This window comes from Oncorhynchus nerka, linkage group LG22 (genome assembly GCF_034236695.1).
Source record: "Oncorhynchus nerka isolate Pitt River linkage group LG22, Oner_Uvic_2.0, whole genome shotgun sequence".
NCBI classification, from domain to species: domain Eukaryota; kingdom Metazoa; phylum Chordata; class Actinopteri; order Salmoniformes; family Salmonidae; genus Oncorhynchus; species Oncorhynchus nerka.
Genome location: NC_088417.1, coordinates 27,947,808 through 27,970,815, shown reverse-complemented (window position 1 = coordinate 27,970,815; position 23,008 = coordinate 27,947,808). Strand labels below are relative to the sequence as shown.

The 23,008-nt window shown below is 40.7% G+C and overlaps 1 protein-coding gene and 1 pseudogene across 1 annotated transcript; both read right to left on the bottom strand.

Moving 5' to 3' along the window:
* Positions 1–10,916: 10,916 nt before the first annotated feature.
* eif1b (eukaryotic translation initiation factor 1B) lies at positions 10,917–13,482 on the bottom strand. Its single transcript, XM_029626629.2, has 4 exons — positions 13,284–13,482; positions 12,574–12,737; positions 11,814–11,915; positions 10,917–11,095 (listed from the first exon to the last, which is right to left on the bottom strand). The coding sequence occupies exons 1-4, from the start codon at positions 13,312–13,314 to the stop codon at positions 11,051–11,053; spliced, it is 342 nt and encodes a 113-aa protein (XP_029482489.1). The 5' UTR covers positions 13,315–13,482; the 3' UTR covers positions 10,917–11,050.
* Positions 13,483–13,625: 143 nt separating this feature from the next.
* LOC115104590 (putative ferric-chelate reductase 1) lies at positions 13,626–22,189 on the bottom strand (annotated as a pseudogene).
* Positions 22,190–23,008: the final 819 nt, after the last annotated feature.

Sequence of the window (23,008 nt, the reverse complement as noted above, 5' to 3'; positions counted from 1 at the left end):
CATGGCTACCACAGCATTCTGCAGTGATATACCATCCCATCTGGTTTGCGCTTAGTGGGACTATCATTCGTTTTTCAATAGGACAATGACACAACACACCTCAAGGCTGTGTAAGGGCTATTTAACCAAGAATGAGAGGAATGGAGTGCTGCATCAGATGACCTGGCCTCCACTATCACCCGAGCTCAACCCAATTGAGATGGTTTGGGATGAGTTGGACCGCAGAGTGAAGGAAAAGCATCCAACAAGTGCTCATCATATGTGGGAACTCCTTCAAGACTGTTGGAAAAGCATTCCAGGTGAAGCTGGTTGAGAGAATGCCAAGAGTGTGAAAAGCTGTCCTCAAGGCAAAGGGTGGCTACTTTGAAGAATACTATTGGTTACTACATGATTCCATGTGTTTAATTTCATAGTTTTGATGTCTTCACTATTATTGTACAATGTAGAAAATTGTCAAATTAAAGAAAAACCCTTGAATGTAGGTATGTCCAAACTTTTTACTGGTACTGTATGTTGGAATTCAACTGACTAGGTATCCCCCTTTCATTTCCTTTCCTTTTACCTAAAAACAGATTTTGGGGGGTTGGGGGGCCTTCTACTTATCATTACACTTATACTGTGTTTTCCTCCATATACCTCCATATACCCCACCAAATATCCCTCAAGAGAGGCATAATGAGTCATGTCAAACTGTGTAGAATTGCAGGAAAAAATGTCTGGGGGAGGACCCCCGGGCCCCACGTCTACTCTTCGTCCCCCCTCCCAAATGTCTACACCACATTTTTGCCCTTGGACTATCTCAAAAAGACTCACAGCTGTAATTGTTGCCAAAGTTTTTTCTAGCATGTGGATACTTATCTATTCAAAGTATATTAGCTTTTTTCTTTAATTTTTAAGAAGTACAGGGTATTATTTGCAGATGTTTGTATCCCACTTTGTAACATAATACAATTTATTGAAATGCAAAGGGGTTGAATATGTGTGATACCCAAAATAGAACAAATTTGAAGGCTATACAGAACCTTTTGGTTGTTCCTAGATATAGAACAGTAGCTTTTGGCATTTCTAGAGACCTGCTACAGATCAACTGAACAATACTATATGTGTTGTTGTTCAAATTATACTGATAGGAAGCAGCATTATCCATCTCAGTTGTAAACTAACTACTTGATTTGAGCTTTGCTTATTGTCAAGGAACAAATAGTCACCAGGTTGTGTTCTCCCTATTCTCTCTCTTCTCACACAGTGTTGGCTGATTTGCAGGAGTTGTTGCCTGCACATATGTTGCACATTTCTGCATGTGCACATGTGTGGGTGGTTGTGAAGGGGGTGGTGGTACCTTGTAAGATATAGCGCTGAATTTTTATATCTTGTTTTTCATAAGCATCTAATTGCAAGAGCCAACCTGTGAAAAAAAAAAAAAAACACCACTCCCAACACCACATTGGGTCTAAACATATTCCTCCTCCAATGCAACATACAGTGCACAAACACAACTACCCTGACTATATATAGTCATCTATAGGGGATGCTAGCCTGCGATGGACCATGGTACTCTCCTTCTGGCATGGTGCCATCTCCCTCCTTCACTATACCATGCCCTCCTGGGGGACCCACTACTATCCCAGGATTCCACTGGTGTACATGCCTCACTGCTGCTGCCTTGTCTGCCCCACCATGGAGGCATAAGGGAGGGGGAGGAGGTGTGTGTTTGCGCATGTGTGTGCATGCGTGCGTGCGTGTGTGTGTGTGTGTGTGTAGGGAAGGCCTGAGGAAACAAAGAGGGGGAGGGTGGAGGGGTCCGCAGTCTGTACATGATGGGTGGAGGAGTGGAGGGTGGGGGGGAGGAAGAATAATAGGGTTGTCGTTTGGTCGTGGTCCAACAAAATGTCATGCTAGTCAATGTATCACCAGTGGAGGCACAGACAGAGGCGCTAGAGGCAGACACACACACACACACAGAGGCAGAGCCTCCGACAGCCTCTGCAGGCCCAGACACCACCCATCTGGGAAAGACAGGAGCACAAAGACTGCAATAGGCTAAACATGTTCACCAATAATGATCTTAAAGTCCATAGTCTACAGAATGTGAACTGTTCACCAATCGACAGAGGATTGAGGTTCCTTCACGTAGGAAACAAAGGATGGACTTCTGTAGAAACATTTACAATTCAAAAAAAAAATGTAATGTCAAGGAATTCTGTTATAATTATGAAATGTACTGTGTACGACAGACAGTTACATGTTTGGGCCATTGCTAATCATTCTTATACAACAATGGTAACAATGCCAGAATGTAATTAAAGCACCATGGGTGATTTCCTTGTTCACTATGTGTATATGTGGTTTATATCAGGTTTATCTTTAACTCCAATGTCAGAGAAAGTTTTTTTTGTGTTAATTTTGGCACAAACTTAAAGTCATTTCCTCCAATTATTTCCTCATGTCCAAAGACACAGTGTCGTATTATTGTGGAATGAAACAAACACACACCACCCATCACTCCCGGCAACAAATCCATTCTCCTCTCAACCCATTTTTTGTTGTTGTTGATTCCATTAAAGTGGTCTTTTTAAAGAGAAAATAAATTACAAAAAAAAAAAAGGATGAATAAAAAAAGTGTGAGCGATAAACATGCAGGCAGGTGTTGACGATGCAAATGAAACAGAGGACAGATGGTTAGCGGCTCCATCACTCACTCAGAGGAAGGAGGATAATAAATAGAGGTAATCAAATTCCCTCAGTGGGTTTGGGACTTTCTTCAGAACTTTCCTGTCTGTGCCACCATCAAACAGGCACCGTGTGGCACAGCTCTGGAGGATAGCCTAAACGGGATGATGGCCTAAACTTCTGAGAGGCTTTTGAGAGTTTTTCTACCGATGCCATTTTGCTCTCCCGCATCGCCTGGAAATGTGCCAACCTCAAAAACTTCAAGTTTTTGTTTTGAAATCATAGTAAAAAAGAGGGGTTCTGGGTGTGTGTGTGTGTGGTGGCCTAAGGGTGTCAGAGAGGAGCAGACATATAGATATGGTTATGGTGTGGTATTGTGCTTGATTACAAACATCAAGCTCAAAAACAAAAGCACTCACATGCACATACACAGTTATATAGTATTGTGTGACCATTAGGCAATACAAAAAGACAGAAAAGGCCTTCAGTATGTCAATACATATGTAGACGTCATTGAAGGTGTCACAGTCATTTGTATACAGTCATAAATACACACACACACACCCACACACACACACCCATACATACATACATACATACATACATGCACGCACGCACGCACGCACGCACGCACGCACGCACGCACGCACGCACGCACGCACGCACACACACACACACACACACACACACACACACACACACACACACACACACACACACACGTGTGGGGGGCGGTGCAGCCATGGAGCTGCTTGATTGCAGGAATGCTGTCTGGTATCCTCGGGCACCACACGTGCCAAGCTGCCAGTCTGTGCCGTCACACCTTGCTACCTTTTAAGATTGCCCTGCAGAGACGGCGGGGGGGAATGCCAGCCTCTACCCGCCGCAGTCTGGAGGCCCTGGAGAACCATGAGTCAGGGACCGTTGCCAACATTATACCCAGGAGAGCAGCTGAGGCAGGGGGACTAGGGGAGCTACAGCCTCCTGTCCCGCACCCCAGGACCAGGCACCACACAGCGGGCCCAGATAGTAGCAGAGACATTCTGTGGATGAATCTCCCATTACACTATACATCAAGATAGATTTCACTAGTGAATCTATAGCATGTGTGACATACATATCTACAACATCTATACATCAGTCTGAGGCTGTGGATGATCCATTAAGAGAAGTGTGCAGTATGTGTGAGTACGTCACTTTTTTTTTGGTCTCATCTTCGTCTACAAATGGCGTCGGATGGCAGAATGTAAATTAGATGGTTATTACGGCAGTGTTCATCAAGCCAGGCTGGAGAGACTTCAATAGCTTGATGAATATGCATGCAAATTTGTTAATTAAGTTAATTATTCTGCTGAAAATTCATTTGTCTTCCAAGGACTTCTCCTGCAATGATTCGAACATGTTTCTGTCATTAGTCATGCACCATGCTATTTAAAATCACTTTGGTCCACTTTTTAAAAGTTTGACAGGGCCAAAAAAGACAGAGGGGGAAGTGTAAGACCAAAAAAAAGAGGGTGAGCGATAGAACGATAAAGGAGGGATGGAATCTGTTTTTAGCAACTGAAATATTTTTGGACTGCTCCAAGGGAAGGGGCTGACTGGATGACAGTAAAGATGGCAGAGCAGAACAGAGCTTAAATACATTGGGTGAAACGTTTACCACTAAAGTACAAACCCATTGACCACCCAAACCCCTTCTTATCAGAGATGTTTTAGTTCTCTACATTTCATGAGTTTTTTCTGTATAAGACATTAAGTGTAGTTGGGAGTTCAATAACAAAATAGAGAGGTATTTTGTTGAGCTGTAATGTATTAGTTACAAGTTGGTGTTCACAATATATCAATAAAGCTATTCGTGGGGAGCCTTCTTCTTCCAGGCTTCTTGTTCTTTTGGTTAGGCTTTGTTGTGTACATTTTTAGGGATTCTCCCAGTGGGGAATGACTTCGCCTTAGGTGGCAGCTGTCCACGGTCAGTGGTGCTGAATCTCTGATAGGCTAAGGCTTACCTACATGAAGTTTATTATGACTCAACATAGTTTGTGTAAGACTATCCTCAAACAAAACTTGAACGGTTGTTTTTGTTGTTGTTGTGGGCTTCCTGTCAGCATATAGACCTTACTCAAGAAGTGTGAGGAAGAAAGCTCACGAAGTAGAACGACCCCCGCTGAGCGCCGCTACCGCAGTGACAGGTGTTTGAGAAAATACCGCGTGTTTGAACGTTGTGTAACTCCCACCGTTGGAGGGACATCTGAAAACCACACCTCACAGCTGCCACAACAAGTGGACTAAGGTAATAATGCCAAACGGTGTTTCTTCTTCCTAATTTCAGATTCAGGCAGCCTACATTGTCTGTCGAGAGAGAGAGAGCGATAGGTCAGTTTGCCTAATGTACATACACACAAAATATTCTTCACAGGCCTACTTTACTTCTCATCTCTTAAATGGAATGCTCAGAGGAACATATTGCAACATAACCGAACCCAACCATTCTCTGGCAGCGACCGCAGCAGTGTTCACGGGCCAATGAAAACACCTAGTCCCCTGTCTCCACTTTTAATTGGGGATCTTTAGTGCTATTAGCTGCAGAGGCTGCTTGCCTGCATTGGCTCCCTCAGTAGTGTCACTACCACTGTGTCTCTACTGACTATCACTTTATGTGTCTTGGCACAGCTCCTCAAGTGGGCGCGCACACACATTATCCATTCTGTGCTGTAACACACACACACACACACTTGGGGAATACTGTTTAATCAATGATGTAAAAAAAAAGTAATTTATTTGTTCAATCATTCATTTGTGGTACATATGGAAATATAAGCTATAAACGTATATGATAAAAGGCAACACCATCCATAAACAGGTGAAAATGCTTTAGAGGAAGTTGTCTCCTACAAATAAAAATGTGTGAGATGATGCTAATGCTTATCAATTAAACATCGCCATCTGGTGGGAGCAAGAGACATGACAAGTAAATAAATTCAACTAGACAGGAGTTGTTTGACTCAGAGCCAAATGCAAACCACTGGTACTGAACCTGAACCAGCACGTATCCAGTAATACCATGAGATTTATTTGCGCCAGATGTGTTCTGCTGAGAGTTCTCTTTCTCAACATTGCACGTTATACCCATAAATAATGATAAACTGGTGTTTGTAAGTCGCTCTGGATAAGAGCGTCTGCTAAATGACTTAAATGTAAATGTAAACTTTAAATCAGCCAGCCTGGCACAGAACATGCACAGTAACAGGTCTAGGAGCTACATTCTTAGCTTGTACATATAGCCACGTAATATAGCTTTGGTGTTCATTTGATGTTGCACATACAGTGAATTTGCATCTATAGGCTGACGTCATTGGATTTAGCCAAGTTGTCAACAATCTCACTACCTTCAAACTAGTGAATAGGCTTACTGAATACTGAATGATGGATGGCTTAGGTTATAGTTTAGCAAAACTCCATGCAAACAATAGAACAAACATCATAATGTCCAAACAATAGAACATAGCACATAACACTAGCTGACACATCCACACTGAGTGTTTGTCAGCCTGATAGCATTCTGTTGGTTACCTGAACAGCTGTTATGATCACAGGGTTACACAGCCACACTCCAGATGTGAGGAGCATCAATTACAGATGCACCTGAGTCTGGTGATTGCATAAATTATTAAGTACAATATTGATGTCTAGAGCCGGTAGTCTCCTCAAGGGAGCAGGATTGAGGTAATATTAACTTTATCAAAGGCCCACTAGGCTTAAGTGGTTTTACTGTCTGTCTGTGAAATAAAATGGATTACTACAAAGATGATAATGTGGAATAGCTACAGGACTCATTTGCAACACACATTTGATGACGCTTCTGATAAACAGCATCACAGACTAATTGCTTGAACAGACAGATGGTATAGGCTTAAGATTTTAGAGAATAACCCCAGGGGCTACAAAATAAATGCACAGATGTGCAATAACCAAACACATAAAGAAATATTGGATGAAAGGAGAGGAATGAAATAAAGAGGAAATAGAGACGTATGGGCTGTTTTCTTTTGTTTTCTCACTTCTGTCTCTCTGGCATCTGTTGATGAAGAGTAATGTTAACAATGCCAACTTACTAAAGGACCAATCCAGGCTAAGGTAAGAAGTGACATAAACTTTCCCTTACTCCCTCTGGTGGTCACAGCCTATACATACAGTTGGCATGAGCATGACGACTTAGCCTGAGAAACTGATTTACAGGACATCTAACAGCAGGAGTTGAAAATGTTTTTTTTCTCTCTAGAGTCTGGCACAACATTTTGAGGTAGTAATACACAAACAAATCATCGTAGGTTTGATCTTTTTCAGTGCACATGCTTTTGATTAATTATACTTTTTGTTGATAACCCCGATCATGTGTAGGCTTATGCATCTGCAATGAAATGGACTGAAATGCGTGAAATGTTCAGGAGGCAAGGAATGTGATATTAGGAGGGTGTTCAAATCAATCAAGTAAAAAAACAAAAAACATCTGCATTTGCCTCTAGCAAATATCTGACAAAACACTAGATGCTATTGACTGCCAAATCTAGTACCCAATAATTGTGTTGTTTTACATGTGGTTGACACCTCTACCAAATGCATATATGCATATGCATTAGCATTCAGCACCTTTTTGTCTGAAATATCTCAACACAATCTCAATTTTAATTGCTGTTAAATGCAAGTTTAATTCAATCGCTTACAATAAAAAGGCAAAATTCAATTGAGGCATCTTGCATTCTGACATAAATGTTGTTGTCATTAATAGTACGTATGGAAGAGAGAGAGAGAGAGAACAAGTGCCTGGTGAGGACTATAAGACATCCATCATTAACTTTGCCCATTTCTCTGTCGTCTTCTAGGGTGAATTAATAGAGTGTCACAGGGAGGACGGTGGGTTGCCTGAGGCTCCGAGGCAACACTCCCTCCACCGTCTGTTCCTGCTGCTGCGTTCTCACAACTCAACTGATGACGATTATTAGCTCACTGACTAGTCTCTTCTCACAGGCACTGTGCAGGATGCCCCGAGTCTGACGAGAGAGACGACTCACAGACAGACTGAAAGGAGTGAATCTCACCCTGACTTAACTGTCTGGCAGGCACAACAAGTCGACAGACACCACAGCTGGTGGTGGTTAAGAGACAATGGAATTCCAAAATAGCTACTGATGGGGAGTGTCTTCTGATAGAGTACCCCTAAAAAAATAGTTAAAGTATATACTTTCTGGATGTTCCTCGGTATATATGTCATTGAGCCAGTGTCTCTGTTATCAGAAAGTAGACATAAAACCCCTGTTGTAAAGTATAGAGAGGAACCTAAACTATGCTTGTCTGTTAATGAGATGGCGTTTGTGGAAAAATAAATACTCTCTTGTAGTAAATTTCAAAGGAGTGGACAAATGTCCTTTAGAATTTTCTGTATTTAAAGTAAGCCTCCGCTTCAAATTTGCACAAAACAACATCTCATAGGTGCACTAGAGTGAAGTCTAGCCAGCATCACAGTTAGCGGTTGTTGTCCACGGGCAGCCTGAATCTCTTCCTCTTATGGTCTGGCTGGCAGGCAGCATTCATTCCCTACCACAGCCCCCCCACACACGCCTCCTCTAGCCTGTTTAAGAGGATTATGGGCATGTTTTGACCCTGTAGGACGGTCAGGAGACTGGCTGTGGATGAGACCAGAAGTAACCCGATTAAAGGCTAGAGCTCCAGAATGGAGGCCAATGCACAGTATGACAGAGCCAGAGGTGAACCAAAATGAAACACAACATCTATATTTTAAGTGAGAAGTTACGCTGGTCCGAAGCCGAAAAATAAAGGAAATTCACATGAGAAACAGAAGGGACAATTTCACCCAGGCACTATCAAGGTTTTCCAGCACAGAGCTTTGACCTAGGACTCATGTTGGGTTACTACTGTGCTGACAAACAAACATGGCAAATTCAAACAATGTATTGTGCAATTACATTTGTCATTAGAAGATATTATCATTGGGTCATATACAGTATGCTCATAACAAGTCACACGGTCAATTGTAGATATGAGAGGAAATAGGGATAATGCAACTCAAACATAGATTGTAACCTGATTGTATTATAGTATTAAGGTTAATATAGAGAATATGCTATTAAAAACTGTTCAGGGTCATTGATATGATAAATTAAATGAATAAAAGGGAAATACAGAGTATTTTGTCATGCAAGGAAGGAAGGATTTGTTACATATATAGGGCATGGTTTTCCATATCAAATGCAAGGAAGGAAGGATTTGTTACATATATAGGGCATGGTTTTCCATATCAAATGCAAGGAAGGGAGGATTTGTTACATATATAGGGCATGGTTTTCCATATCAAATGCAAGGAAGGAAGGATTTGTTACATATATAGGGCATGGTTTTCCATATCAAATATTCATAAAACAAACTGCACTTACTGCATTTTTACAACAAAAAACATTTAGCAACAAATCTCTGAGATCCATAATTAGACTATAATAAAACACATTATATTGCTTTGTAGTTTGTAGTAACAAAATGACACATTCTAACAGCCCTATTCCATAATTAGGGAATAGGTTGCCAAGATGTTACATTTATAGTTTGACAAGAAAAAGAGGGCATAATTGATAGACCGTTCAATCGGTAATTACACTTGACCATACTTTCTCCATAAATTGCAAGCAGCATAGCCTGGCTATAGCTCACCGGAGTCTTTGGCATCAAGCTAACTAACATCATAATGTGATATCACTGACGGAATTGAGATTAGGCACTAGAGATTAAGATGAGAAAAGTGATCAAATGCCCTGGGATTTTAATCCTGAACGTCAGACATCAAAAATCCCCCCCCCCCCCACAAAAAAGGTAGCCTGGTAACCCAAAATAAACTGCTCACATTCTGTTGTGAAGTAAAACAAAAGGCAAACATAACATTTCAGTTTGGTTCCAAGCTATGACCAATTCCAATAGTATCAAAGTATGCTAGTGATTTGTCTTCAACAACTACCAAGTAACAAGTGATGGGTCGTTCGTAAACGACCGGCTTTTTGGTGAATCACATTTGTGAAAAAGCCATTCATTTGGCATACTGTTGCTACTGCTTTTAGTGTTCCAGACAATTATCTGCACATAAATTATATAAACATTCTCTGAAGATTGTAATTCCTCACTGCAGGAGAAACAGTGAGGAGACATTAACAGGTCCACACACATTATGCAACTTTGTAGATTAGCCATTTTATCAGTTTGAGGTAGTTTTAAGCGCTACTGAACAAAGAGCCATTTGGGAGCCAATTGAAATGCTCTTTTAGATGAACAGAGCCAAATAAGCAGGCTCACTGAAAAGACCTGAAACGCCAATCACTACCACTAACTTCCCATCACCAAATCCATACAACTTGGTCCCTATTCAGATGATCACCTGTGCATAGTTCTCCATCTTGGGAGAGTGATAGTTTAGATAAGTATTTTCTTTGAGGCAAAAAAACACAATGATCTCCCTAATATCATAAATACAGTTTAAACGGATTAAATTTTTTGGCCAAATATGAACGCAATGCACTTGTTAGGTTTGTCCATGGAAGAGACATCAGGGAGGCATCGATTGAGTCACTCACTTTTCCTTTGCTTGTTCGTACACCGAACACAGAATCTGATTACCCTGTGGCTCTAGCTACGTGTGGGATTTGTAGAAATTAATAGTGCAGCTAGGGCCCTTCTGTTCTGCTGCAGACTCCCCAATATAGGCTGGTTAACGCTGCAGCGTTTAATCTGGTTTAACCAGGGTATCCAGAAAAAGCAGACAACACATCAAGCTCTGACTGACTAATAACATGACCAAGAGTATCCATCCATTACTCTACAGCTGTGCAGAAGGTCTGATAATCTAGGATATTGCATAGATGACAGGAAGTGGCTCAGTGGAATTTTGTACCTCTGATAAGACCGCTTCCTGACAGCACCATTTTACATGCAGATGTTTCACTGGGCAGTGATGTTAAGAAAAACATCGGCCAGGTTACAGTCCAACACTGGACTCCTGTCAGACCCAATACCCATCTGTTACAGGCCACAATGGGCAAACACTGCATGCTTGGGTGTGCTGAAGGTAATGTTGCATACATACAGGACATTGGGAGTTCATTTACATTTTCAACAATTGTACATGTTTCTATAATCAGATCAGAGATGGAGGATAAGGTGTGAATAAGAGGCGAGATTGTGTTATGCGCTTTAAAAAATGTGACATTGTGTTTTTATTGCCTCAGAGTTTTACATCAGACATGCGGCTGAACTTTATTGGTCAATACATAACAGAAAAGTCTAAAAGCTGATGAGGTCCTGGTCTTGAAGCAACAGCATTACTTTAAAATCCGTGGACCTTCAACTGCTCCTCCCTGACAATGCCGATCTGTGGGGGGTAGACAAATTAGGCTACACAGTAACAGTAAGACCACAGGACACACTAACAATACAAACAACAGCCAGTAGGTTACAGTCGATGTGACTACAGAGCCAAGAGTATGTGGGGAAAAAAGCCAATATTAGCATTTTTCAAACATCATGGTAAAAACATCTATACATGACCGAGCTTCACAAATTGATTTTTCGATACTTCCAGATGATTTGGACAGTGATACACAAAAAATTGTAATATCGGTCCTATGACTTTAGCAGGTGGAAACAGTGCCAGGGAAAATAAACCAAATCTTGGATTGCTGTCATACCTTGTCCGTAGACTGCTTACAGGGTAAGAAAACCAATGAATGATTTTATCATTTGGGTGAATTACCCCTTTAAGGATTCCAGCATTAAGTTTCTGCACCACTGACAACCCTGTTTTTTTTTTTACCAGATTCTTTCTAGGTGAAGTTCTACCTCAGAATCAAAACATTGTCACAACTTTGATAATGCTCCACTACAGTTTGGTTTTTCTATTGGTTTTCTGTTAAGTATTCATTTTAGACTATGCTTAAGTACTATAGAGTATGTGTGTGACCAAGTTGTGTGAAATGCAGCAAAGTATCTAACATCTGATTACTTGGAGGCATTTACTTATCCAGAGAGACTTACAATCAGTGCATTCAACAAGTGTAGGTAAAACAACCACACATCTGAAAGAAGCTTACCTCCATGAGGAACTGGCAGATGTTTTTTCTCTGGTCTCCCTGCAGCTGGATGACCTCACCGTACTCAGGGTGTTCAATCACAGTACCATTGCAGGCAAATTTCTGTCAGGCAGAGACAACCCCAGTAAATCACATGATTAGCTTTGTGTAAATTAGCTGACATTGGCATGAAAAGTTGAAATAGTAAACACACAAGGTCTTGGGTATTTGTTTTGTAACACATTCCAATTAGAGACATCTGAAAACATGACCAGTTAAATAATAGAAGACACAAGGAGAGGTTGAGAGGGGCATGTGGCCAAGTAACCTTCCCATTAGCATTCAGTGCAGGACAAGCCCAAAGCCCCTTTCAAGCACTAGCTAGCTACATCCTCGTGTGTGTGTGTGTGTGGGGGGGGGACCCCAGTAAATTCCCCAGTGATAACTGGTGGCTTATGGAATAAAACGGACCTATTGATGCTGCAAATAGATTTTCCACTCTGCAAAGGGTAATAGCCATAGGCCAAAGCGGTTCAGCATCATGCACTTTGTGTTGCTTGTCATTACAAATGGATGTAAACAAAAAGTCCTCAAGCTAATCCCTGCCTACACATACCTCAATACTCCAGTATTCTGCACATTTGGTACTGACAGTGTATATAGCTTCCTCGTTTGTTTTCTTAGACTTTAATGTTGAATATTTCACTAGGCTAGGGCTTGCAAGTTAAGATTGTTGTACATAAAAAAATACAACTTGAATACGTCTAGACCGCATCATCACCTTCTTGAAGGCCTTCACAAGCTTCTTCTTGTCGTAATCGGCCGCGATCCCTTGAACAGTGGTTAGGGTCTTGCGTCCGTTTCGTTGTTGTATCCTTATGTGGATTTTATCTTCTGTCCCTGCCGGGAGTAAATCGTCACCCTTGGTTGCATCAGCAAAGGGATCTGAAAAGCGAAGGGGGGAGATCCTACGCGTTTATTTAGCTACTCATGCAAGGCTAAATTTGGTGACGGGTGTCATATCAAATATGCACTGTTAATAGCTCTAAAAAAATGTTTTTTAACCTAGAAATACCACTTTCTCTCGTCCTGGCTACTGTAATCTATTAGATGGTTAGCTAGCTTGGATTCAACGTTCACTAGGTGACTGGTCGTCTTGCCCCGTTTAGACACCCAACACGATAGAAGCTTAAACATGGATAACATCCCTAACCAACGTTTACGCGTAAGTTAATGACAGACCGCAGCTAACAGTTCAGCAGTTGCCATGGGAAGTTGGCCAGCCAACGTTAGCGCCAGCTTTTAACTATACAACTAGCTAACAATAATTTAACCGGGCCATCGTATTTCATTAAGCTGTTTTTCAAAACAGCCGTGTCTAAAGTGTACCATGAAGTCAAGAATGGTCTAAATGTACATTTGCTAACGTTAATTGACAGTAGCAAGTAACGTCAGCCTTTCTAGCTGGCTAGAATTTGCGCTTTAACTTACCAAAAGATTGGAGGTTCTGAATAGAGGACATGCGATATTAGGACGATAACTTTGTGGAGATGAAATATCTCGGCGATGTAATGCCGTGCCTATTTATACGAGTATTATTTAACAAAGTAGCTCAAATAAAAAGAACAAAAGCAACCTCAGCGCACGCCTCGTATCCTTGACAAAATGGCTTCGAACGAAAAAGTATTCGAATCCGTTTGCTTTTGTTCGACTTCATCGTTGGTGCTAGCAAGACATCCACCACAATGAATCTTTGGACTCAATACTGCCATCCACCTTGTTGGAGGGACGTTGCCTAACCAGTAACTTTGGTGAAGATAAATAGGAAATGCATAGTTTGCACAATTGTTTATTACACATTTTGAACAATTACTTTATTATAAGTCACTGACAGTATTAATAATGATATACATGTAATGTAATTTAAACATTATGGTTGAAGTCAATTTAAAATACAGTTTTATCATCCAGTGTAAACAAGGTATCACAACCATTTTCGGTATGATTCTCAGAGCATAACGTTATAAAATTCTCAAATATACAGTCAAAGTGAGCTATATTATAGGAATCTGTCCATTGCTCAGCAGCTCTTCATGACATGGCAATTCCAACAAGTAGTGCTACCAAAAATGCCATATTTCCTAGGAAAAACAGGACCAGTAGTAACAAAGCCTTGCATGCCTGTGGGGAGAAATGAAAAGTAAAATCACACCTTAACAGAATAGTTAAGAATGTATCACTTAGCAAATCACTAATACAGTAAGTATATTGAAAATGTGATTCAGCTTACCGATTTAGAAGCACCCTCTTCGTTATCTAGAAAAAAGAAAATTTATAGTTTGTAGTATTTTTAAAGAAAAGTGAAACCTGTACACTGCTGTTGCTGGTATTAGTTTGTATATTCAAGCTTATGCGTCGCCTATCGTCTATCAGAGCTTTAGACAAAGGCCAAGAGTCATATTTTTTATTGAGCAACCTAGTATTGTGGATAGCATTAAACGGAATTTAACAAAATGAAAATTTATATTTGTTTTCGCTCACCACTGCACTTGCAGCGCATGTGAACATCTAGCAGGATGTACAGTGTTGCCTCCCAGCCAACAAAACCACCCATCACCTTCAGAAGCCACTTATCCTCAGAGCTGTCAATCAACGACAACCCAGTGAATATGGCCACCACTGGAAGAAAATGTGAACACAATTACTAACATGTCCATAGAGCAACAAACATCTGACAAATACTGACTGAGAAAATAAACACTTTGTACTACGCAAATAAAAATATATTGATCACAATTACTTACCAGCTAAAACTTTTATCGCCACTGCATTTAAAGCATGCGACCAATTAAAGAGGAATCGCCTGTGAAAAACACATTGATAAAATATGGCACATAGTTTATAGACAATTACACATACGCAAACGCCCATACAGGAGGTATGATTATAGATCCCTTACCAGCGATGGTGAGGTCCACATCGGAACATGGCAACGATCGGCTGGAAGAAGGCCAGAATCACCACGACCCAGCCCAACACAGGATGGGCTCCCTATGAACACAATGGCCTCATAAAGTGTCTGGTAACCATTTAAATTATCTGAGCCTTCCATAATGAAGTAGGTTTGTTTGAGTAAGAAAACTGTAGGCTAGCCAGCATTAGTCAACTTCATTCAGAAGAAATTGGCTATTAAGACTGACGTTTGTTTTAATAATAAATGTATAGGCGCAATAAAGAGGTTTGATTACATACCCCACTCCAGCCTTCTAACATGTGAGAAGGTCAAAATGAAGGCAATAATGGTGGCAGCAACAGTTAGTGTCATAAGCAACACGTGTACCTGACGAACATAAAAGCCAAGAGGACATAATGTGGCATCATTATTTAGTACTAAGAATTTTCCACCTAATACAATCTAGACCAGGAGTTATTAAACTTTATCAACTCCAATGAGAAATGTACCATCCTCCCGTGATGCAAATAGTCTTCCAACAAGCCAAATTAAGGCAAGGCGGGACAGGGTGAAATTACATTTTGCATTGGTCCTTTAATATTAGAAAACAAAATCAAACTTGATGCAAACTCTTTTTCTGTTTTATCATACTGTCAATGTTATGAATTTGAACCACATTCAAATTGACATCTATAATTTCAAAGCTCACTACATTAAATCACAATCTAAAAGCCCATTACATAGAGAACGTTACAAACTAATATCTACGTAGTAACTTTGTTGTGACGGTTATATATATATATATAACATACACACACGCACGTGATCGATTGGCTAAATTCGGCAGAGTTGTCTTTAATTGCCATTTTCCCGAAAGTTGGACTGTTCAACTAATTTCTCATCTAGTCATTCAAAGTGTGGTTATATTAGATCATCTTTGTACACGTTGAGAATATACTGATGTGGCAATTTTTTAAATTCTAGATAACATTTTAATTTTTTTTAAATGCACTTCACGTACATGTGTTTAGTATTTTGCATTGAAAGATTAAGTTACACCAAGTATACCAAACATTAGGTACACCTTCCTAATATGGAGTTGTGCTTTTTGTCTCAAAACGGCCCCAGTTCATCGGGGCATGGACTCTTACAAAGTGTTGAGTGTTCCACAGGGATGCTGGCCCATGTTGACTACAATGCTTCCCATAGTTGTCTGGATGGTGGCTCATTCTTGATACACACGGGAAACTGTTGAGCGTGAAAAACCCAGCAGTGTAGCAGTTCTTGACACACCGATGCACCTGCCATCTACTACCATACCCTGTTCAAAGGCACTTGCCTTACCCATTCACCTCCTGAATGGCACACAATCCATGTCTTAATTGCCTCCTTTATCCTATCCTGCCCCCCACCAGGGTGTGGTGCCTCGCCATAAAAACAAAGTGTTTGATTATAGATGTATTCTCATAACTACGACACACCTCACATGCCTAGGGCCCACATGCTGACCCATAGGCAAAGAAAACGTTATCTAGATGTGCCAATGCGATAGATGTCAATGTGCTGGCTTAATATAGCTTCAGATATCTGCGACTGGGAGTTCCAGGATCTCGGCCTCGCAAACACACATGACAGCCCGCTTGACACACTTAGCCAATCATGCTATAGTAAAAGGTACCAATTCGATAGTAGTGGGGTCGAGACATTTCAATCTAAGGCGGGAGATTACAATCGAACGCCGTTATACTGTACCCAATATGTTAGTGTAACAGAAACTCACCAGAAACCAAACATCGTGCAAACTTTCCTCCCCATTGGCCACATCTTTGAGATACCTGGCTGTGATCATTCCTAGACTACCTGTGGTCATCCATGCTATCAACATCAGGGCACCTGAAGCGCAACAGGATAACCAGTCATCAATACACTAGTATCTGTAGTTATAATCAGTATATTACAATAACGTTTGAGGTTATACATGCAAAGTCTGCTCAATAGGACAACAGTAACATTACCATGTGCTTTGATAATAGGAGGCTGGATTGCATTGGTGATGCCCTGAGGTCTTGAAATATCCATCTTAGTGTCACTGAGGAAGGTGCTTGTATGATGCCCAATTTCCCCTGTAAAAGTCAACCAAAAAGAGAAATAGGATAACCTTAGTTCAGCATTCATGTGTGTCGCATGTTGGCTTGACGTCATCGGTACCACGCCCAAAATATTATGATTAAGCAATAAGGCCTTAGGGGGTTGTGGTACATGTGCCTTCGGGAAAGTATTCAGACACCTTGACTCAGGTTCCAGCCTTACTCTAAAATGTATTAATTTGTCCCCCCCCCCCCAATGTGACACTTGGCATTCAGTCCAAAGAGTTCCATCTTGGTTTCATCACACTAGAGAATCTTGTTTCTCATGGCCTGAGTCTTTTAGGTGCGTTTTGGCAAACTCCAAGTGGTCTGTTATCTGCCTTTTACTGAAGAGTGGCTTCCGTCTGGTCACGCTACCATAATAAAGGCCTGATTGGTGGAGTGCTGCAGAGATGGTTGTCCTTCTGGAAGGTTCTCCCATCTCTACAGAGGAACTCTAGAGCTCTGTCAGAGTGACCATAGGTACCTTGGTCACCTCCCTGACCAAGGCCCTTCTCCCCCGATTGCTCAGTTTTGGCCGGGCGGCCAGCTCTAGGAAGAATCTTGGTGGTTCCAAACTTCTTCCATTTCAGAATGATGGCAACCACTTTGTTCTTGGGGACCTTCAGTGCTGCAGACATGTTTTAGTACCCTTCCCCAGATCTGTGTCTCGACACAATCCTGTCTAGGAGCTCGACGGACAATTCCTTCGAACTCATGGTTTGGGTTTTGCACCAACATGCACTGTCAACTGTGGGACCTTATATAGACAGGTGTGTTGCTTTCTAAATCATGTCCAATCAACGGAATTTACCACAAGTGGCCTCCAATCAAGTTGCAAAAACATCAAGGATGAGCAATAGAAACAGGATGCACCGGAGCTCAATTTCAAGTCTCATAGCAAAGGGTCTGAATACTTATGTTTTTTACTTAATACATTTGCTAACATTTCTAAAAACCTGTTTTCGCTCTGTTATTATGGGTTAGTGTGTAGATTGATAAGGAAAAATAATTATATACATTTTAGAATTAGGCTGTAACGTTACAAAATGTGATGGAAGGGGTCTGAATACTTTCCGAATGTACTGTACCAGGGCTAAAGGCTGGTCTTCTGCACGACAAGGCTTGGATAGCCCTTAGCCTTTGTATATTGGACATATTCGCAAAGCACCTTATTGCTATTATAAACTGGTTACCAATGTAATTAGAAGTGAAAGTCATACCAGTGGTATACAGCCTGATATACCACGGCTTTCAGCCAATCAGCACTCATTGTTCGAACCAACTAGTTCATATTCCTTGTTAGATAACAAATCTCAGTTATAGTAATCTGAAAATCAAATGGAAGAGGGATACAACCATGTCCTCTTCCCTCATACACTACCATTACTGGTGCTACCTTAGTGTAAGATTTGGTCTCATACTCTACCATTACTGGTTGGTCCGTGAGCAAACATGAGGTAGTAGGGGGAACTGGACCGTACCGATCGCGGAATTGAGATGGGGTTCCTAGTCGTGAAGGAACAGCTAATGATATCATCCTTCATTGAGGATTTAACATCAGAAACATTTCCCTACAAAATGACAAAGAAACATTTGCATCAATACCGATTGTTTTAGGATTTATTAAGCATCAGGGTTGTGGTCAATTCCATTTAGATTCAGTCAAGTCAGGAAGTAAACTGAAATTTCAGTCCCAATCATTGGAATGGACCCCAACCCTATTAAGCTTTGTGTAAACACCTACGCTATTCATGTCATAATAACAAGCGAGCGTGAGAGTAGTACAATACCAGAGGAACTATGTCCGGCCGCCTTCTTCCTGTTGAATAGGCATGTTGCAATTGGATGATCCCGTTACTGTCCCGGCCACAAATAAAGATATCATCATTTCCCTTATGGGAAGATGAGAGGAACAGTCACATCTGTTGAATTTGCTCATTCAAATTGTAGTGACATTCAGTCCAGTTACTTTTATATAAATGAAGGAACAAGTTTAGTTTGAAAATTGTTTAAGGGATAGCCTGGTTACAGATCTGCTAGCCCAGTCTTGCCAACTCCTAATAGGCATTGTCATGCCAAACACGTTTGACCATTAGGAGTACCAGGCTAGATGAGGGCAGGTTGAAGGCAGTGAGCGTTACCATCATCTGGTCATCTGAGAAGCCGATGGCGATGTAGCCATCTGAAGGGCCGGTCATTTCCAAATGGATGGCTGTATCCCTGGTAGAGGTCATAGCAGATAGGAAGTAACAGTCTGGGCTGACCCCAGGGTCACAGTTCAGAGGTTGCCTGAAACAGACCTTACTGCTGCCACATCCAGCACTCGAGATGGACAACTGTTGCAAACAAAATCAATCTTACTGTAAAGCACTTGGGACAACTGATGTAAAGTGCTTAGAAATATATACGTTTGAAAATCTAATATGGCAATATTGTCAGAGAGTCAGTTACTTGTGATACATTAAGACAGATGTTTCAAATACTATTATCCAACACCATACGTACTGAGGATTGCGATGGAAATACTGCTGTAGATGAGGCGGAGGTGGTCGAGGTGATGGGTATGGATGTGCTGTTAGCTGGTGTTGCAGCAGTGCCACTGAACGTGACTGGATAACTTGTCACGCCAACCCAGAAGGTGGAGAAATCTATTACAAAGGATGCACTGGCAGAACAAATAGTTAATGTAATAGCATCAAGGGCTGTTTTCCCAGACTCAGTATTACACTAAAAATCATGTTCAATGGTGGTTCTCCAGTCATTGATCTGAGGGTATAAGACTTGAACATTCTGGTTCAGGAGCTACAGGATGGATGAATCACCTGAATTGGATAGAGTTAAAGCCATATGATGTGGGGGCCCTCCATGTTCCCTGGATGGATAATTTAGCTGATGCTGATGTGTGAGAAACTGCAGACTTCTGGGAACAGGAACAAAATGATCCATGAACATTTAGTTAGGCTTTATTCCGACGCAGCAGGGTGATTCCACACCAGGAAAGCCTAAAAATGTCTGGTATTGCAGACTTTCTATGTGAGAATTACCAGAAGACTTTCTAGAAAGGATGTTTTATATTATTTTTACATTTGTCTCAAACCATGATGAAAGTGGCCATTTTAGACCTATACATGCCTGTAAGACCCTATGAATCGTACATTACATAGACATGGTGTCATTTTTTTACATTAATACATTAACATGAATTTATTTAACATTAAATATATATACCAAAAGATGCATGTCTAAAGAAAACAGAGAGCACACTTTCCATGGGACAACCACAGCAGGTTCAACTTGCCCGGCTCCCATTCTTTGTCCATCTTTCACCAACGTGGATGAACAAGAGCTCAGTTTTAGGCTTACTGGAATTCAGTAAGCCTCGAGTTATTTTTTAAATTAAATAATAAAAATTGTTTAAAGGTCCCTGCTACTACTAGGTCTCAGAATTTAACCTGGTCTCCACACACACCTCAGACTTGTGGTGCAACCTCTAAATTATGAGCACCATCAACAGTTAATGGAAGCACTGGTTAAAAGAGAACTCCCTCTGCTAGTGATTTGCTGAATGTGCGATCTTAAAGGAGGGCTGTGGTTAACAACCAATGTCAATTTATATCTCTAAAACTGGTATCTTCAAAAGAAAGAGCCCACTGGAAATTTGAGCAATTTGAAGAGAATAACATTTTAAAAAATCTAATTATTTATATATTAAAAGGGTACTTGAGATTCAGATTATTTTAAGTTAATTTATTCAATATGAAAAAAGATTTGAATCTTGACCTAATCCATATTTAGATCACTATTAGGAGTATAATGACACCAAGATAGCTGCATCATGTATGGTTCACCGATGTAAGGGTCTTACAGAAAGCATAATGATTTTCCCCCCAAAAGATTGTAATAAACACATCCTCCCAAATTAAGTTCCCATGTGAAAATTTCCAGGCCAATCAGATGCCCCACCCCCCCAAAAAAATTGCCTTCCTGGGGTCAAATGGCCCAAAACATAATTCATGAGCAAACTACATAATGTAGGCTAGTGGGTTTGGGGTAGCAGGAAGAGCCATGTGGGAACAGGATATTTGATCACTTTGTAAATAGAGTGTTTTACATCTCAAATACATTTAGGGCTATAAGATGTTTAAAAAAAAACAACCCTTTCAATGTTATGTAATACTGTAGCTCTCATAACAGCAAAACAGGCTATAGGCCATGTGGGAAGACATAATTAAATTACACAATCTCTATGGGAAAAGACTCACAGGATGTCCGTTGCAGGTGAGGAGCTGGGCCTCTCCACCTGTTACAGTGAAGACTCCCAGAGGACTGCTTCCATTAACTGCTCTGGCTTGTAACATAAACCCAATGAATGGAGTGGAATCTGCCAGGAGCCGGACTGTTAACACAGTGTGTAGTTGATTTAAAACACCAGTTGCATCACCATAGAAAATGGAGACAGAGATTCAGTCCATCTCTACTTTTAAAAGAAACCCCGCAACAGCCAAACCATAACATTAATAAAAACTATAGTGGTGAGTGTTCAAGATCACTGCATGAAAAATATGACATGACTTCTCACCTGTGATTTCATCGCCCTCCTTGAAGCTGGACCGGTCAGCGGTGACAGAGAATGGCGCAGGGCTCTGCTGTGCGGTTACGAAGTGTTGCGGTGCCATTTCGTCACACGCCTCAGTCACCTCTCCGGAGCTGTAGCACCGCACGACCCGCAGAACACACGCAATAATCAATATGTATCGATCCATCTAGATTAAATTAAACAGAAAAATAATTAAAAACAGGCTACTGATGGAGAGCGTGGCGTACCAGAGTCGACAAGTTAGAGAGTTTGGGTGAGGGCAGAATTTCTAGTTTAGTGCCTTGTGTGAGGTTAACGTTAAGACAGAGAGACTACCTCCCTTCTGGATACTAGTGTGACAAGTACGGCCGTTGCCTTAAGCACTTAACCCTGTGAGACCAAAGTGTTTTTACAACACAAAAATACAGCTAGTTCTGGCTCAGAACAGTTCGTTTCATTACTATTTATTTTCTACATAAACACTACATCTTATAGAAGACAACAGTTGCTACTATACATCTGGGTAAAGGACATTAATTATGTAATACAAGCAAACTGAGGATGCAACTTAATAGAAATACTTAATTGCGCAAAATAGATTGGTATTAGGTGATAAAACAAAAGCTTGCCTTTCAGACAGACACACTACACAGGGAGTCTCCAACCGTGTCCCTGGAAAGTTACCCTTCTGTAGGTGTTCACTCCAACCCCAGTTGTAAATAACCTGATTCATCTGATCAACCAGGTCATTATTAGAATCAGGTGCCGTAGATTAGGGTTGGAGCAAAAACGTACTGCATGGTAGCTCTCCAGGAAGAAGGTTGGAGAGCCCTGATATAGAACAATCTGAAAACACCATTGTTGCTCTATCTGGCTTGAGCAATTAAATAATCAGGCACACCTGAAGTGTTACCTACCATGCAAAATTAAGCCAATAAAAATGAATACAATTTAAATACTTAAAGTAACTGTCCATTTTTTTCCCGATTTCTATGAAATATATTACCTATAATTAATTACAATATGAGTGAAATAGTTTTTCTTCCAGAAAATGGTAATTATGTTAAAACGCCGCTTTTCTGTGTTGGAATGGTGTAGGCGTACCCCAACAACAGAATGGCATGGAATTATACCATCATTAAAAATATAGATGTGAGTGGACCGCTGATTTGCCAGCTCAGCCAATATGACATGTTCTTTGAGGAAATAGCAAGCAGTTTTAAAACTGTTTGGATTGAGGTGTGGTTTTATAAGTGTTTTTTCTCTAATGTATGCTTTTGCCACAAATACAACAATAGGACAAGTCAACAACTTTATTTGGGTATAACTTATATACAACATTTTAACAGTGACATTTTTACTGGACATTTATTTTAATTTAACTGTCTTATACACTGCTCAAAAAAATAAAGGGAACACTTAAACAACACAATGTAACTCCAAGTCAATCATACTTCTGTGAAATCAAACTGTCCACTTAGGAAGCAACACTGATTGACAATTATTTTCACATGCTGTTGTGCAAATGGAATAGACAACAGGTGAAAATTATAGGCAA